Below are 18,306 nucleotides of genomic sequence, written 5' to 3' on the forward strand. Positions count from 1 at the left end.
TTTGATATAAGTGTATTAACCCAAATCCATTTCACTGTGACGAGAAATTACTCAGTTCGTATTTAGTTTTCTTGTGATTTCCATTGTGGACTCATTGTGGCCATCTGAGTTCAAAGAATTTTCAATTTATTTTTCAAATTGTGCATATTCTTTCAAATTTTATTAATTTTCAAAATAGAGGTAAAAACTAAAAAGCATGAAACAAAAATCTACAAAGAAAGAACTAAAAAGGTGTGAAAATACAAGAGAAACATAGAGGGTGACCTCCAACTTCCTACAGCAAAGATGTACAGAAACCTGGTATCAATCTCTTGTTCCAAATTAAACCATAATAAACATTTCTATAAGTCATTTCAATTTACAAGATAACAAACTAATCCAAAACAATTTTTCCTCCTTTTTTTTTAAAGTCATACAGCAACCTTTTCCAACCTAAATTTTCCCCCAAGAAAAAACAATTCCCTCCTCACTTTAATTTTACTCCTTTCTGTTGTCTATAGTAGAAAACTATAGTAAAATATAATAACATAAACTGTCTACATTTTAATCCTAATATACATACAAAAAAGTAACTTTCTTAATATCCCTTTAGCAAACAGGAATTATATCCAAAAAACCCCCCCAGAAACATCAAATCCTTAAAAGACCATCCAAATAAAGATACTTAACCAGTATCCCACTTCAGAGTAAACCAGAGCATTTACATATCTCCATATTATACAGAGATCTTTCCCCTTTAAATCTCCAATTTTTCTACAGCCAGATTTTCTTCAAAGATTTTCCAACATTCAAAACCCAGTTCTCTTTCTTGATATTCCATCAACACAGTGTATCCAGGTTCTCTTTTTAAATACAAATCCCTCTCGCCATCAAATTTCTCCCGTTCCCCATTGTCCTTTTAACTCCAAAATCTGAATCTGAGTCTTTTTCCTTGAATCAACGTATTTGTTGTATTTTTCAACTTTATCACTTTTTCCCCCAGTTGCCGGCACAATTTAATATTCACAAATTCTGAGATGTTCAAAGGCTTGAATAACGGCTTGGTAGAAAGCAGTGAAAATCTGTTTGAATTCCTCCATGTCTCACCGCAGTAGATTATGGCGCCCAAACTTAACCAAACAGTCCAGGATATTGAAGAAATCCTCCAACTCATTGTTAATCAGAGTCATGAAAAGTGAAAGCAGAGACAGTTTCCCAAAGGAAAGTAGAAACAGAGAGAGAAAGATCCAACTCTGCAGATTCATCAAGTAAGGGAAATGGTCTGTGATCCTCAAAATTCAGTTTAAAAAAAGCAGTAGGAAAACTATTATTTAAACTCTCAACCTTGCACTTTATATATGAAGAAAAAATCAAGAGTCAAGCTTAAAAAATAGTTTAAAACCCCCCAAAACAATGCAGATCACCGAGAGACCCAGCATCTCTTTGCTGTAAAATGCCTCTCTTACGTCTCAGTGATGCCCACGTGCCTTTGGAGCAGCCCATCCCCAGATATCTGGACCACCAACTCCCTATCACATTTTCAAACAGAAGAACATTTGGGGACATCTGAAGATTCTGCTATCCCGAATGGTAAGGCATCAGAGTCTTGCTGTCATGTTACTAATCTGTTTATATTTCAATTTTTGTCTTACTCCTTGTAAGCTTCTCATAGTCTGGGAATGCAGTGGCTATAACTAACCTCTCCCTTATCCTCACCCTCACCCTCTGGCCACGGGAACTCCAGGCTTCTGCAGATTGGTCCAAAGTTGCAACTGCTGAGCTTGTCTGGACAAGTTACCAGAGGTGGTGCAGAGCCCTGTCCCCACCCCCACCCCGCTTCAAGCCCTCTCCTCTTCCTCTCTTGTTGCTGTGGAGACAGAGTTGGAGCTTTGCTCCCCGGGCCACCTACTATCTAATCTCTGCAAGGAAAAACAGCATCCCCTTTGAGTTCCAGCCTGTGGGGTGAATTCAAGGTGAGGAAGGCATCCAAATTCACAAGGTCCAAATAGTAGAGTCCATAACCAGAGTCACAACTAGTACTGCCCACTGCTCCTACTTTTCTGAATCACGCCTGCAGAGGAGATGGCGTCCTCGAGCTCCCTGAGAGATTTGCAAGGATCTGCATCAGATCGGGGAAAAGATGTTTGGGTGCACCTTGGAAATCCCAAACAGCTCAGGCTACAGGATGGCTGGCTCACAGCAGGGCCCCTCAGCCTCCTGACTAAGTATTCAGAACTCTCAGCCAGCCAGGAAGCCAAAGATGTGAAAGAAGCTCTGTGACCTTCAGTGAGTCTTCCCATCCTCAACTGCGGTTCCCTCCAGACAAAGCTGTGAGAGGCCTGCTGCCCTTTTCACAGTAAGCCCAGCACCACTGAGGGCTCCCTTAGTGCATGTCTCTGCTGGGTTGCTAATGCTGTGGGCCCCCATCGGCCTGCAAGGGCCTGCAGGGTCTCCAGTGATCTCCTTCCAGGCAAACGTGGCCCTCAGCAAAGGCTGGCACCTCTGAACCACACTGCTCGTGACAATGTTTGAGACAACCACAAAATGTCTGTCATAACATTCACTAGAGATGACCTCCCGGTTCTTAACCTGCCTGCTGAGCTGGCTCAGTGGGTCGTTCTGGGCTTGCTTCCCCCATACTTGCTTCTCATTGGCCCTGTTAGTGAAGGTTCTCCCCGCCACCCTGCAAAAAATGTTTGGTCTTTGCTTTGCTTTTTCAAAAAGGAAACAGAAGTTCTGTCCTGCCCCTGTGGGTGGAACCTTGCCTGGGCTGGCTCCCAGTTTCTAGCTCTTTGCCCTGTTTTCCCTTCCAGGAGTGCCTTTAATTGAAGTAGGCCGTGCTGAGAACTTGCTCCGCTTCCTAGTGATCAGCCACTCCATCCAGTTGATATAAGGATGGTGCTGGAGCTCTACCTGGACCTTCTATCCCAACCCTGCCGGGCTGTTTACATCTTTGCCAAGAAGAACAACATTCCCTTTGAGCTAAAAAATGTGGAGCTGTTCAGAGGTAGGGCGGGAGCACAGATGTGGGGAGTGTCCTTTCTCTGCCAGAGAGATGGAGACTGGAGGGCCTCCTCCAGGGTGACCACTTGGCTCTCTTTGGGCAACAGTTGGGTGGTCTTTGCCTTGTCTGTGGGCAGATTACCTGGGGCCCATCAGAAACAGGAGGACTGGCATGTCGTACCTGGTGGTTGGCTTTCCCAAATGGTGACACCAGAGCAGCCTGAGCTGCGGAGACCAAAGAAGAGGGAGGGGTCTTTTTTGGAGCTCTCTTGCATTGGTAGCCTTTGGTTATGCTATGCCTTCCTCTTGCCAGATTCTATCCTGGGGACCAAGGTACCTGGAGCAAATGCCGAAGGGGGGGCAACACCCCCATCAGGTGAGCAGAGCTCATGCTTTAGGTGATGTGCCTATTTCCACTTCTAGAATGAGAAACTGAGGCATGGTCTGCATGTGTCTTGAGGGGAGGGCTGTCCTGTTTCATTGGCCTGTAACTTGGCACTTTCAGATTATTTTTTTCCAGAGAGGGTGGAATGAATTTCAGTTGGACACCAGGTGGAATTATGAACTAGGACATCTCTTGGCTCCTGCTAAGCTCCCACTTTTTCAGGGGGAGCACAGTGACTGCTCAGTTTCACAGTAACCCCGAGCACCTGCCCACGAGGTGTAATACTGCATTGGCAGGAATCTTCACCTGCAAACTTGCCTTAACAGCAAGGAACCGTATGGCACCTTCCCACCAGCAGCTGCTGGAGTAAGCCTGTTTTCCTCCCCAGCTCTCTCCCTTCAGGGCTTCAGGTGCAGAAGGCATGTCCCAACTGGGCCACTGACAAAAGGAGGGTAGACTTTAAAACAAAAGAGAGGGGGGTGTAAATAAATGCCTGCGCCCAACTTCACTGGAAATCTCTCCTGCAACAGGAGCTGGTTTCCTATTTGCTGTGTAAATACAGCTTGAAAGAGTCCAAGGGGTTGCTTGGGTTGCAGAAAGAGGTTTCCTGCGTGCCAGAATTGGATGTGGTTCTCCGTAAGATAAGATAACACTCCTGGTTCTTGCACTTTGCCTCTGAGGCTGCTCCAAACCCCTTTGGGTGTCCTATGCAGCACAGGGTTAAGGTGACTAATCCTTGTCCAGGGCACCCTGGATCCCTGGTCGAACAGAAGGTTATAAAAAGGATATTTATCAGGCTTCTCTTGCTACCTGCTATTTCTTTAGAGATTAGAGACAACAGAAATAAATGCAGGTTTACAATACTCATTATTCATTTTCTGAAGTAAACCCTTCGGTGATTTCCGCATTCCCATCTTACTTAAGTGCCCACTCAAAGCCAGGCTTGGGTTCCAGAAGAATTGAGGCAGGACACCCCTACCACACCCGCACATGATGGCTCCGAAATACCTGTCCACCATATAATTTTGAACAGGTTTGATCAGCCCCAGACTGATCCTCTTCTCAGCCCTATTTCTCCACTTGGGTGCCAATGCCTCAACTAATTCACATGGAATTTCCTCTTATGCGGCCTTCTTTCTGGTATTTTCCCCCATGCTGCCATCCCCAGAACAAACCTCCCCGCTCCATGTTCTGCTCTCAGTGGGCCATGAAAAGCCTTGTTCTGTGGGTAGCTATGAACCCCACAGCCTGAAATGCAACACTGTATCCACATTTGTGACTTAGATGTTGCGAGTTCACAGCTACCATTGTGATGTCTGTTCATCTGCTTACTTGGGTAGAGAAAAGGTTGCACCAGATCCATTTCTGATCCATATCAGTCTTGCCAGAAGAAACTTTAATTCTGAGATTATCTAGCAGAATTTATAGCTATCTAGACCAGTGTCTCTAAACCCTGACAGCTTTAAGATGTGTGGACTTCAGCTCCCAGAATTCCCCAGCCAGCCATGCTAGAATTTGGCTATAAACTCAAAGGGGCAAGAGACTCTTAATGTGCAACTTACGAGCAAGCATCTTTCTAGCTATAATTCAGAGAAGACTTGGGTGGAAGGAGGGATTGGCCACCAGATGCCAGCTCTCAATGCCAGACAGATCTAGCAAGGAAAGAAGATGGTTGGTTTCTCTGCTTGTAGCCCTCTCTCAGACCTAATTGTGAGCTATGCTGGCTTGACTTCAAGGATCACAGCACAAGGTGAGCATGAGGGTGAAGAAAGTTCCTATCTTGAAGGATGAGACTTTCATCTTGGCAGAAGGGTAAGGAGAGTTTTCCCCCCAATTTCTCTTTGTCTGAAGTCATGTTTGTAGGAAATGGTCAGAGGAGGCAGAGCAGGGCACTAAGGAGCTGGAAGCAACTGTGGGTTTGGGGTCAGGGGACATAATGGCATGACAGCTAAAGATGTTCATTCTGGGAGCCTCTCTTCTGGTTTATCCCAGATGACACCAGGCAACAAGTGACTCAGTCCTGAGTTTGACTGGAAACCGGGGAGGGAGGGAGTCCCTCGGAAATGGAGCTGTACCAGAAGTACCTCTCCGCGCTCCCTTATTTTACATGAGGCATCTGGAAATGTTCTGTAGAACCTTAGTAGACCAGATGGGCAACTGAAAGCCCAGAATAGTTTTGGTTGTCTCAGTTGGTTCACCCTTAACAATCCCCATTTTGAAGGGCTTTGATTAAGCCAACTGCTCAGTTGTGTTTGCTCACCAGCTCCTCCTTTGCAGAAACTAACATTTATCTTCCCTTTGTGCTCCTGCTTGATTTCTTTGGCTCCCGTAATTCCATGGTCAGCACGGCCATCCTTCTGTATCTGAGTCGCAAGTATAACACCCCAGATCACTGGTACCCATCTGACATACAGAAACGAGCAAAGGTGGATGAATACCTGTCATGGCACCAGGCTAGCATTCGATCCAATGCTCCCAAGACAATGTGGATTAAGGTGAGGGATCTGAGGGGTATTCAGTTGGATCTGTAGAGATTTGGGAAGCCTCAGCTTGATCCAGTCATGCATGAAGATACTAGGAGATTTGAGATTATCCCCATCAGCTGAAACCTCCAATCTGTCTTCATGATATAATTTTTGCCCAGTCCTTCACTTTTTCTCCAGACTGCTTTTACAATCGTTCTTTTGAAAGACTGCAGCTACTTTGCATTGTCAACTCAGGGACCTAAGGGCAGGGGTGCTTTCAAAACCTTTGCTGGATGGATGGGGACAGGAATTCCCTCCCATCTTTCTGTAAAGGCAGTGGAGGCATCCTTTGACTCCACAGAGTGATGCAATGCTATTGCAGGAAAGGAAAAAAAAAAAGGAAGTCCCATCATAACAGTTTGATGCAGAGTAAGGACTACCACAAAGGAAAGGTTGATTTTTAAAAGAAAAATAAATAATCTTAGGAAGTTAGTATTCCTAGGAAAGATTTATATTTTATCTCATTCTGAGATTATTTGCTACACACGTATTTGGGTTCAAAGCAGTGAACTATTTCTTGCATCTAAATCCCTGCACAAGTGTGGCAATGCAAACAGCCTTTTTTTGTAAAACAGAAACAAAACAAAACAAAACAAGATTAAGATGGCAACAGTGGAAGCTCACAATGCTCTAGGTAGTTAAATAGGTGACTTTTCCAACATTCCCCACTTCTCCCATATCTATACTTCTATACGCTGCCATATGGCTTATGGTCATATGTCAGCCCCTGCATCCACAGCAGTTTCTCACCCAAAGAAGGGACCTCAGTAGATCCTTCCTAGGAACCCACTACGTTGAAAACAGAGGAGGCCAAGGTTGATAATTCATCCATCCATCTTCAGGGGAACACAGCAGTTTGGGACACTCACTGCATGCGGCTTCCAGTGTGCTTCATCTTTGTGGCCCCTGCTTTCTCCTCACTGAGACAGCTCAACCACCACAGGAATGTCCAACAAGCAGAGGACTGGATGGCCTTCCAAAGACTTCTATAGTTTGGTGCTCTAGTCCCACCAAGGCCACGAGGACTCTACGAGCAGGTCACAATTTATTTCTGAATTAGTCTCCTTGGCAATGACATGGCAGTTCAGCCAGGTGCTATGAGCGAGGCTCTGCAGTTTACCTCTGCTCGCTTGACAAGGAATGGTGGCTGGTGCCGTTGTGCCAGAGCCCCTCTTGTCCAAGGGATGAGGCAAGAGGGCTGTCATGGGGAGCAGCTATCCCGAGGCTCAAGTGAGAGGTTTGCAGAGCTGTCCCCACAGGAGCTCCAGAGGTTGGTGAATTTTGCTGCTCAGGGAAGAGGCCTCCAGGTAGCTGTGAAAATGGCCCCTGATGCAGCCGTATCAGAGCGGTAAGGACCTCCTCTGCACTCTTTCACACGCTGCCCAGTCTGGTTTCCACCACGTCTTGGCAGAACAAGTTCCATAGTTCACACACTAATTGAAAAATGACCTCCTTTCATCCATCCTGATTCTCCCCTTATTCAGTTTGATTAGTTACTTTTGCTACTGTTAAGGAAAAGAACATTTAAAGCACTAGATGTACAGCTGCATGCAAAGGCGATTTATTTACTCATGAGGAAGAATGAACAGAGTTTCTCTCTTCTTTCTCTTCCTTGAAATAGCACAAAGTCCAAAGGTAATTCAGGCACAGTTCTTGGACTGACAGGTGTAATTGAACCACAGCCACAAAAGGAGCGAGCCATATTTACTTGCCAGAGCCAATAGCGACCAGTGCGTTTCTGGCACAGAAAATGAGGCAGGCTCCTTGCGGGACTCGAAGGCCGTCTTCCTTCAGGGGGCTCGCAGGTGCTGACCCCCAGGCGTGGTTGTGCCAGGAAAAGGACAAGGTTTTCCCTTTGCCCCAGCCAGATGAAAAGTTTAGCCTTCTCAGGAAAGGAAGCAGAACTGTTTGGGGAAAAAAAAGAAAGGAAACAAGGCTCTTTAAAGAAGGGAAGAAAGAAAGAGTGTTGTTTCAAAAAACCCTGCACACTACTCAATGCGTATCTCGTGTCCCAATTTTTTACCTCTTATCCCAGGCCCTTGATTATTTTGGTTGCCCACACCTGCACTTTCCCAAGTTCACAACAATCCTTTCCAATGTGTTGCTGTTGCACTGTGCGCCTAGTGTTACGGCTCTGCTTGTTACTCGCCATGAACCGAAGCATCTTCCACGTGAGGACACTCCGTAGAATAACAGAAAGGCTTTGCAACGTGGTAGTTTTATTTTGGATGTTTGGATTCATTTCCAAATGTCTCTGACGTGGCATTTGCTGTTTCTGCAGCCTGTTCCTTTTCTGCCAGTCACTACTGGCTTAGACCTCCGCCCCACCCAGGTGAAATTAAAGTGTGTTTTGTTTGTAAACTGAGCAAGCGTGAGGATGCTTGGATTCCCCCCCTCCCTGCCCTTTATGCACCTCACCGAAGGACAACCCTTCACCTCCCCAGGCATGACCTCTGGGGTGCCTGGGCTGCTCTTCGCGTACAGACGAGGTCTACCTCCCTGTTGCACAGGTGCTCATCCCTCTGCTCACGGGCCAGCCGCTCTCTCCAGAGAAACTGCAGGAGGTCCTGGATGGGCTGGCAGCTTCTTTGAACCAGTTTGAGGAGCTGTTTCTCCAGGACAAACCTTTCCTGGTGGGAAGCGATGTCTCTCTTGCAGACCTGGTGGCCATTGCCGAACTCATGCAGGTAATCCTTGAGACTGCGGGCCTCTTTCTCACCTGCGCCTGGTTCACCTTTAGGGCAATGTTCCTTGGAGGATGGCAGACGGGGCTGGGCATTGGCTTAAGCTTGGCTGATAAAGGAAGTTCACTAACAAACCAGACCAATGGAAAGGCCCAGAGGGCTGCGGGGGCAGGGCAGGGGCAGTGGTTGAGACAGTGAGCTTCGGGCTGAGGAACGGTTGCTCTGAGTATACACATAGCTCCTAGGCCCTTACTCTCAAAGGCATAAATTGGCTTTTCCCAAATGGATAGATTCTGCCTTCTAGCTCATTGTCAGCCGTTCAGGGTAGACCCAACTAGGAAACCAAAGTCATACCGGCTAAGAATACTTTTACTATGAGGTTACAGTAACAGAATTTTGCAAGCCTGAATGCACTTCCCCCCTCCCTCCCTCCCTCCCTCCCTCCATCTTCATGAGAACTAGGGAGGGTCTCGTCTGAGACACTTACTCTGATTTTAGTTCTACTCCAGACTCAGATTTCTTTTATCTGACATTGTGTTGGTAGCGGCTCTTCCTCCTGTTCCTCAAGGTTATTTCTTCTGCCTGTTATGCTCATCGCCTTATGGAGGTGGCATCACCATCTGCCCTCAGGGTAGGTTCCCCTTCCTGTTTCAACATCCAGGAACAGCATTCAGGAAAGGAGATCTGGATTAGAGCAACACCCGGAGATGTTTGTGTTCTGGAATTAGCCCTGGTGTTAGTCCTGGTGACAAGAAGGGAGCCGCACAGGCATGCTGGGGAGATTAGAGACACGGCCGTTTCAGTGGCACAGGCCAGATAGCCAAGAGATATGGCTCTGTGAGGTTGGGGCCCTGATCTTCCTCCAGCTGATTTGATGCTGCTGTTTGCCAACCTCCATGTCTCATTCCATTTTTCTGCAGCCTGTAGGTGTAGGATGTGACATTTTTAAGGACAGGCCCAAACTGGCAGAGTGGCGCAACAGGATGGAAGACGTTATTGGAAAGGAACTCTTCCTACAAGCTCATGAATTGATCCTGAATATTAGAAAACTGAGCACCATCCAGATTGACCCACAGCTGAAGGAGCAGCTGGCCCCCGTTTTGTTAAAGATGCTAAAATGAGTAAAAGAATTTCAAAAGAGAAGATGTCATGGCTAATTATGTTTCCATCTCTGGATTCGTTAACTTTTCATTTAGGATTATAGTGTCAGCCTTACCAGGTGGACCAGACAGGAAACACAACCAGATGAGCTACTTCTACTTACAATAAAGGCTACATTAACAGAATCTTGCAAGTCTGAAAGTGCAAATCTCCCACCGTCTCCTTTACAACCTGAGGAGTTAGAGGCTCACAAGGAACCCTCCCTTTCTCCCCCCATTATGCAGCTGTGGGCAATGCCCTCTCTTATCTAACCATTCCCTTGGCAGCGTCTCTTTGTCCCATCTCTCAGGGTCTTTCTCACACCTGCAGGAGCATATGGGGAGGAGGCTGTCCTTGCAAAAGCCCCGCCAGATAAGTTGGACTCTGAACCAGCAGCTCACCCACAGTCATCTACTGAGTTCCATGGTTGAGTGAGGACACAAACTAGAAGCTTCCTGATCAGCTGGCATGGGCTCTCCGCCCTGCCAGGAGGAACCATGCCATCACAAGACCCTCTCCTGTCAGTGAGAAGAGGCCCTTTTGGCGGGGTCCAGGAAAATATACCGTCGAGGAACGGGAGGAAGGGAAGCGGGTCATTTTCTCAGGAAACTGTCCTTTCCTCTGCCCCAGACGAGGAAGCAGGCTGGCTGGAGCCAAGCATCTCAGGGACTAGGGAGCTTTTGCCACACCCAAGACAGAAACGGAGAGGGGTCACAGTCTCCTTCCGAGGCTTCCCAGGGAGCCACTACCAATCTCCAGCCCCGGCCCCACTTCCTCTCTCCTCCTTTCATTCCTCAGTGCAGAGGAGGATGGGTCCTGGGAGGGTGGTTTCCCTGGAGCCCTCCTGCCCCTCTGCATTCTTCCCATGCCTGGGCCTGGCTACTCTCTCCTCAAGAAAGGTCACACCATGGCAGAGACCATGCACAGTTTTGCCACCATCTTTGCCAACACCAGCTTGGTAGCAGCTTCTTGGCCTATGGAGTCACCCTTGGAGAAAAGTAAACAAGTAATTCCCATTGCATGTTTCTACTTGGGGAGGCAGCATGGCGTCATGGGTAGGATGCTGGACTAGGAAATCCAGGCTCTGGCCCTGCTTACGCACGGAAGCCAGCTGGGTGGCCTTGAGCCAGTCCCTCCCTCCCAGCTCTGTTTAGCATCAACAAGCCCGGCTGATAATGAAACCCCCTCTTCACGTCATGCATTGATATCTTTGCTGTAAGAGCAAGGCAAAATCCATTCAAGAGCAAGCAGACCGGCAACCACGCAGACAAAGAGCAACACAGCATGTCCTTCCGCCTGACCTGAATTTATGTGCAGAGGTGGGATGCTTCAAGATATTTGGAGGCAAAAGGCAGGTACTTTTTACTCAGCTGTCCGATCCGGTGAAATGGTTGCTGCCTCCTTCCACATGCTCCTGTCTCGGTGGGCAGCCAAACTGACCCCACAGAGTGGCCCCAGTGGTTAAACTGTCCCCCAGGTTGGCCCAACAGGCAAACATTGGAGTTCTGCAGAACTTCCATCTGACCAAACAGCTGTGTCCACACAGCACAGAGGAATACGTTTAGCCAGATTAGTTAAATCAGTTCATTTTCACAGCATGCCAAGCTGGGTTGCTTTCAACCTTAGTTGAAACTTTCTGGTTTAGTGTATCATGTGAACCCAGAGAAACAGTATCAGCAGAGCAACCAAGTTAAGTGTGCTGTTGACTAAAAACTTCACTTAAACTGATGGCTGGAGAGGAACCATACCCCTCCTGCACTGTGCATGTGGCCCGGCTTCTCTGGCAGCAGGAGGGCCCACCCCCTGGGCTCCACCCCACACCCACTGCCACTGCCTGCCTCGGACAAGGAAGGATGCCAGCACCCAATATTCCTCACCCGCCCTGCCAGAGTGAGCCCAGCTCAGGGCTTTAGCCACAGCCATGGCCTGCCAAGGGCTTCAGCCTGCCAAGGGCTGCTGACCAAGTGTCTACCCTGTGGCCAGGGCAAGGGCCTGGCTGATTGGCCACCAGGCCTCTTATTCCATTGGCCAATCAGGTGCAGGAGAAGCGTTTCCGTTGGTGCTGCCCGCCTGGCAGCCTGATCCTCACCATGGTGCTGGAGCTCTATCTGGACCTGCTTTCCCAGCCTTGCAGGGCGGTCTACATCTTTGCCAAAAAGAACAACATCCCTTTCATGCTGAAGGCCATTGAGATGCTGAAAGGTGGCGGGGGGGGGATTTCAACTGTAACTCCCATGTCTTTCCCCCAGCCTTCCCAAGACTTCACAGCTCCCTGCCTCAATTCCCCGAGACTTACCACCTCAAGGAAGTTTCAGAGGTGGCCTGCAGGGCGTGAAGGATGTCTGCAGGCATCTTCCAAGTTGCGCAGGAAATAGGATTTGTACTTTTAAAATGCTACAGGAGGCAAAATCCTGTCCCCCTCTGGGTAGCAAAATGGAGCCACCCCATCCAGAGGCAGCTCTTTTTGAGGGACCAGATGCAGCAGACAAGCGAAGTGCAAGCTTCTCAGAGGCCTCTCTGATGGGTCCTTGCATCCTTTGGAGGACTTCTTACACTGATGCTTTTCACTGAATCCTCTGGGTGCAAACATCTGGCCTCAGAGCAAGGGCCGCTGCTGTGGGCTGGCACAGCTTCCACCCACACAACCCCACCAGCCCCTCTGGAGAGCCCAGAGGCTTTGGCCCTCCACCCCTCCTGCCCCCGGAGCCCCTGCTACACCCTCCTCCTGGCATCCATGGTGGGCCCTGAGCAGCTCTGGGTCGTTGGAGCTGTTAATGTTTTGGAGGCTACACTCAGCTAAGAATGGGGGGTGGATGTAAAGCTCCTGTTTTGCTTTGGGTGGTGTTTCTTTCTTTTTTTTGCTGACTTGATTAATCAATTTTAGGGCAACAATTCAGTGAGGAATTTAACAAAGTGAACATCCTAAGAAAAGTGCCAGTTCTGAAGGATGGAGATTTCGTTCTAGAAGAGAGGTAAGATCCTCTGGTAAGATGAAGTGGGGAGGCCCACCTCCATCCCAGGTGTTAGAATAATGCTCTTGCCTTAGGAGCAAGAAAGAGCCTCCCTCCTTGGAAAGCTGGCCTGGGTGCTGCATTCACATTGGTTGTCTTCAAATCCCCAGGCAAATAAATGAACATTATCGGCTCGGTGGAAAAGCTGCTGCAAATGGGCCTAGCAGTTGGGGTAGAAAGTCCCTTCCAGTTGCAGGCTTGGAGGGTGTGGCTGGGTGTGTGACAGTGACACCTGCAGCTGCAGCTTGGGAGTCAGGACTGTAAGGAGTTCCCCTCGGATGCGGGCAGGCTTTCCTCCTGGACCCGCAGCCAAGGGCCTGGCTCCCGGCTGGGACACTAACCGGTTCTAGTTGGCAGAAAGGGAGACAGAGACGCAAACGGGATGGAAACCCAGTTTCCTTCTTTCCCAGCAGAGCACGGTGCGCAAAGGGGCTTTTTGCTAATTCCCAGGGGCCGGGCTGCTCAGATACGTGGGGATGGGAAACACAGCAACAGCTCTTGTGTAGCCTGGTCAGTTGTTGTGGCAAAAAGCCTGGCCTTTTCCACCCAGAGAAGCTACAATTCTGGGTTGCCAGGATAGCAGCAAAGGCAGAAACGTTGCGGTACTAAGCCAACCGCATTTTGCTTTGTCTTAGCAAGGCTTGGATACGAGTATGAACAGCATGTCTGGAAACGCTCACTTGACCAACAGAAGGTGAAACGCACTGCCCTCTTCACAGTCCAGCTTCCCCAAAGAGAGCTCCCCCACCCCAACAGAATGATAAAACAGGGCCGAGACGGCTGAATGACAGCAAGCGCCTAGGAAGGGCTCCCGAATGGCTCTCTGCCACTTGGAGGGCAGAATCGAGCGGAGGGCACTGAGGGACAGTGCCTGGGTTTGTAGATGACCCGAAGCTGGGAGGGGGGCTAATCCTTTAGGAAGAAGAGATTCCAAAACTCCAGACAGATTTGGGCTGAAAAGAACGGGCTGGAATCTAATGCAAAGAAATAGCCAGTTCTGCATCAGGACAGGCAAAATGAAAGGGCCAAGCGTGGCGCGGGGGAGCCCTGCCTCGGCACCCAAGCATCCTTGCCAACCCTAAATTAAGTATGAGCCGTCAATGTCCTGCCACCGCACAAAGTCAAACGCTACCACGAGGTCAATGGCAAGACTACAGGATAGGCATTGGCCTTGCTGGGTCAGATCAGCTTGTCTCCAGTTGGCAAGCGCCAGGTCCAGAAAGCAAGCCTGGTGAGGACGATTCAGCACCCAGCTCCATTTCGCCTACAGAGAAGGCAACAGAGGGGTAGCAGCCGGCAGAAATCTGGAGGGCTGAGGAGAGAGGAGGGGCCGGCCTTGCTCTTGGCCCCCCAGAAGACAGGAGAAGAATGCGATAGCTGAAAGTCAGGGAAGGAGAAGCCGGTTAGATAGTGGGAGGGACGTCCTGATGGGAGGAGCTGTAAGCCCACAGGACAGGCTCACCCCGAAGTGGCACGTTCTCCTTTGCCTGCGTGGAGTGGCAGGGTGGGCTAGATGACCTCTAAATCATCTTCCATCTCAAAAGCTGGCAGGACTTTTTCCTGTCCTGATGTTTTGTCTTTTGCCCGTTAGCACAGCCATTCTTCTCTACCTGACACGGAAATACAACACGCCAGGTTACTGGTACCCTCCCGACATGAAGAAACGAGCCCGGGTGGACGAATACCTTGCCTGGCAGAATGGCACCATTCGGGCGAGTGCCTCCAAAATCCTCTGGCTCAAGGTGAGGTCCGGCTCCCCGCTCATTAGCGGGGCAAAGCACCCCAGCTTGCCATTGCACAGGCCCCCCACCAGCATCCCCAGAGGAGAAGGGAACGCTGTGGGGAGAGCAGCACAGGGATGCCACTTTCCCCACAGGATCCCTGGAGGGGAGTGAGAGGCAGAAACCAGGGCTGGGGGTTCCACCCAGAGCAGAGGCCAGGGTGCCACAGGGCAGCAGCGGAGAAGGAATGTGCCACTGAGCCCTGGAGAGCCGCAGGTGCCCAGCCGGTTCAAACTGGGGCTACGGGAACAGCTGGCGACTTGAGCCAGGACCAGACTCAAGTAATAAAGCCCATGGCAGGGACGTGCTTCCTTAAGAGGAAACGGTTGTTACCTTAGGCCTGGCCTTTCAATGGCACGGGAACAGAGCGAGCTGTGTGCCCTCAACAGAGGCCCAGGGTTATGCCACCAAACGCCACTCCTCTGCTGGAGCACCATCCGGGCCACCTCTGCACCAGGGCTGGGCAAACCTTTTTTCAGGTGGGGGGGTGACAGGCTAGTGCTGGCTTCAGCGGAACAAGCAGCCAGTGCCCAGAGTGACTCACTTCCTCTCCCTTCTGTCACCCTTGGCTCTCAGATCATTTGGGGCCGTTGCAGACAGGCCTGTACAAGGACTGGAGCAGCAGGGGCCAATCCCTCGCTGCACCCCGGCAACAGTCTGGGTCCCCTGGTGCTGTCCTCAGACCACACAGGGGGCACAAGCAGGGCACCCAAACAGCCCACCTGGCCAGCGCCGCCTCAGGCCAAGTGCTCCCGGCCCATCCAGGGGCCCCCACGGCCTCCCTCGGCTCCTGTCTGGGGCAACGCCAGGCCCCGCTCCTTTTCCCTCCCCTTGCCTGCGCATTAATTGCGCTGGCGCCTTTTTCGTGGGGCAGGTGGTGATCCCGCTCTTCCTAGGCCAGCAAGTGTCCCCAGAGAAGGTCCATGATGCGGTGGAGGAACTGAACGCTGCCGTACAGAAGCTGGAGGACAAGTTCCTGCAGGACAAGCCCTTCATCGTTGGCTCAGAGATCTCCCTGGCCGACCTGGTGGCCGTCGTGGAGCTCATGCAGGTAAGGCCCCCCCGCCCCAGCAGCCCTCTCAGGGGGAGGTTCGGGGTCCCCCGAAGCCGCACTGCTGCCAACCTGCTGTGCCTCTTTCTAGTCCGTGGGAGCCGGCTGCAACATCTTCGAGGGTCGGATTAAGCTCCAAGAGTGGTGCAAACGGGTGGAGATCACATTGGGGAAGGAGCTCTTCATGGACGCCCACAGCCGGATCCTGAATCCCCAAGAACTGAGGGACATCGTTATTGACCCCTCTCTGAAAGCACAGATGAAGCCCATGCTCCTGAAGATGCTCAAATAAATAAATAAATAAATAAATGAAAGAAAGAAATGGGGCTCCTGCGCACTCCCATCCACTCTCTCCTGGCGTCCTACCACTGGGCTTCAGGCTTGGCTTCTAATGATACAGTGCCGCTAGCCACTTTCCTTACTGCCCGGAGCAGCTCAGGCAGAGAATGGGGGACACTGGAAATAGTTACGTCTGCTTGGCGGTAAACACATTGCCACCTTCATCGGAGGCCTTCCAGGCGACCAGGCCCCCACCCTTCCCTTGCAACCCTCGATGTTGAACAAGGTTTTGTACAGAGCCAGTTTGGTCTAATGGTGAAGGTGCTGGCCTAGAAACCAGGAGACGGTGAGTTCTAGCCCGCCTTGGGCATGAAAGCCACTGCGTGACTTTGGGCCAGTCCCCCTCTCTCTCAGCCCAACCCACCTCACAGGGTGATTGTTGAGGGGAAAAGAGGAGGAGGAAAGAGTATTAGAGATGTTCACCACCTTGAGTTATTTATTAAAAAAAATAAAGGGAATAAAAAAATTCTAAAAAAAAGGTCCCAATCCCTGGGTTCAGAAGAAATCAAGTAATTTTGCAAACTATGGATTGATATTATGATTGCAGCTTATTAATTCTCAATTGTCCAATTCTTTAGGCAGCTTATATCTTAAAAACGTAATAAAAAACAAAATCCAATGATGAATAAGGTAAAAGAATTGTCAGTAATATTAAACCACATAAGACCACAGTGTGATCACAGAGGAGCTAGTACACCAAATGGTTTTTAAATGCCTGGGGGCGTCAGCAGCCAACCCAGTTCCAGGAAGACTCTCTCCGGAAGAGCATCCTGCCAGCCAGATGCCCCCATCACCTCCCTGGAGGGGCCACAGGTGAGTGCCCGGGTCCCTGAGGCCAGGTGGAGCTTTCCAGGCTGGGTGCCGGACCTGGGAATAAGCCACTCCTCCGTGTCATCAGACCGGCCAGTCCCAGATCTCTATTGAGTGGCTTCGACAAACTGACATTTCCCATTGTGTCACAGGGATCCAAACAGCAATTAATGCAGCAATGGCCACTCAGTCCAGGCGAGGTCCTTGAGGAAATGTGTGGGTGCTGGCGGAAGGCAATCCGACTGGCTTCAAAGCATCCCGAATTATGCACCCAAACCTTTAGGGCAGGAGGGGACAATCTGTGCCCCCACACCACAAAATGCCTAGAGTTTGGTCTAACCTTGATTCAGGGCAAATTTTAGCAATTTCTGAAAAATGGTAGCATGGTTGCTAGCCACTCCAAGGCAGGAAACAAATGAAAATTAAAAATGCAACCCCAACCCTCCTCTACAACCTTAGAAAACCTTGAAAAATCCCTGCCCGGCTTCATCACAGCTTGTCCCACTTTCCATCCCCCCCCCACCCCGCCCTCCAGGTGGGCAGTGGATTCACTCAAACAATTCAGTGCCCTCTGGCTCAGCTGCGGTAGGGCACAGGTTTACAGGTGAAGCTGCAGTTTTTAAGAAGCAGTGCAGACCTCCAAAGGCCATGGGAGGTGTGGTGAAGCTGATGAGAACAGCATAGAGGGTTTTCCCACAACTTTGTCCCAGGGCTCTAACATGCTCTACACTAGGATTCCCCTTGAATCTGTACATCAGTTTTGCACTGTGGAAGGTGGAGAGCTGAAGCAATTTTATCACGAAGGGAGTCTGGACAGGGGAGTCAAACAGAGCCAACAGGTTACAGTTCTTTGGTTTATTTTTAATTTAGAAATAAGCCCACCACCAGGCCTGCACAGTGCTCTGCTCAGAGTTCTTAACCATCTAATATGAAGTCACTGGTTCTCAGGCAAAAGGATGTGCTTGCCCTTAGACTACCTCTACGACAGAGGCACAGGAAGGCACTTCACTGATTATTAAGCAGGAATCCAAGTAGGACTGATGGAAAAGGGGAAAATTATCTCAAAGATCAAGCTAAGAAGATCACTGGCTTATGCAGTGAGAGGATCTAACTCACTAAACTTTTAGCGTTGCTTTTAGAGGGTCAGGTGATCTGGGAGACATTGTTTACTTGATTTCCAAAGTCCTTTACCAAAGGTTCTTGAACAAACTTAGCAGTCATGGGATAAGAAACGTCCTCTGGTGGATCAGTAACTAGAAAATCAGAAACTGGTGACATGGAAAAGCCAATTCTTGCAATGGAGAAAGATGGAGACACTTAGGTGGTGGTGGTGGTGTTTAAATTGTATGTCGCTTAATTGATCTTTTAACCAAGTGTGCAAACTATTTTACAGAATCCTTAATTTCACATGCTAGCAAAATAATGCTTAGGATCATCCAACACAGATTAGAGCCCGGCATGGAAAAAGGGATGACAGATGTTCAAGCTGGGTTTAGAAAAGGCCAAGGAACATGAGACATTATTGCCGATGCACACTGGATAATTGAGAAAGCCAAAGAATACCAAAAAGATTTCTCCACCACCCATCTCGACAATGA

At 49.6% G+C, this 18,306-nt stretch overlaps 2 protein-coding genes across 4 annotated transcripts; both read left to right on the plus strand.

Moving 5' to 3' along the window:
• Nucleotides 1–2,762: 2,762 nt before the first annotated feature.
• LOC134505965 (glutathione S-transferase theta-1-like) lies at nucleotides 2,763–9,719 on the plus strand. 2 transcript variants are annotated; one of them, XM_063315918.1, is made up of 6 exons: nucleotides 2,763–2,986; nucleotides 3,296–3,358; nucleotides 5,104–5,179; nucleotides 5,712–5,862; nucleotides 8,403–8,579; nucleotides 9,497–9,719. In XM_063315918.1, exons 1-6 carry the CDS (start codon nucleotides 2,875–2,877, stop codon nucleotides 9,695–9,697), a joined length of 780 nt encoding a protein of 259 aa, XP_063171988.1. In that variant the 5' UTR covers nucleotides 2,763–2,874; the 3' UTR covers nucleotides 9,698–9,719. The 2 variants fall into 2 exon arrangements, with proteins under 2 accessions (XP_063171988.1, XP_063171989.1); XM_063315919.1 differs by lacking the exon at nucleotides 3,296–3,358.
• An 893-nt stretch (nucleotides 9,720–10,612) lies between these two features.
• LOC134505966 (glutathione S-transferase theta-1-like) lies at nucleotides 10,613–16,150 on the plus strand. Of its 2 annotated transcripts, none has more exons than XM_063315921.1 (5): nucleotides 10,613–10,714; nucleotides 12,601–12,688; nucleotides 14,324–14,469; nucleotides 15,405–15,559; nucleotides 15,651–16,150. In XM_063315921.1, the coding sequence occupies exons 1-5, from the start codon at nucleotides 10,624–10,626 to the stop codon at nucleotides 15,849–15,851; spliced, it is 681 nt and encodes a 226-aa protein (XP_063171991.1). In that variant the 5' UTR covers nucleotides 10,613–10,623; the 3' UTR covers nucleotides 15,852–16,150. The 2 variants fall into 2 exon arrangements, with proteins under 2 accessions (XP_063171991.1, XP_063171990.1); XM_063315920.1 differs by having other exon boundaries at nucleotides 14,319–14,469; nucleotides 15,383–15,559; nucleotides 15,651–16,147.
• Nucleotides 16,151–18,306: the final 2,156 nt, after the last annotated feature.

This window comes from Candoia aspera, chromosome 15, assembly GCF_035149785.1.
Source record: "Candoia aspera isolate rCanAsp1 chromosome 15, rCanAsp1.hap2, whole genome shotgun sequence".
NCBI lineage: Eukaryota > Metazoa > Chordata > Lepidosauria > Squamata > Boidae > Candoia > Candoia aspera.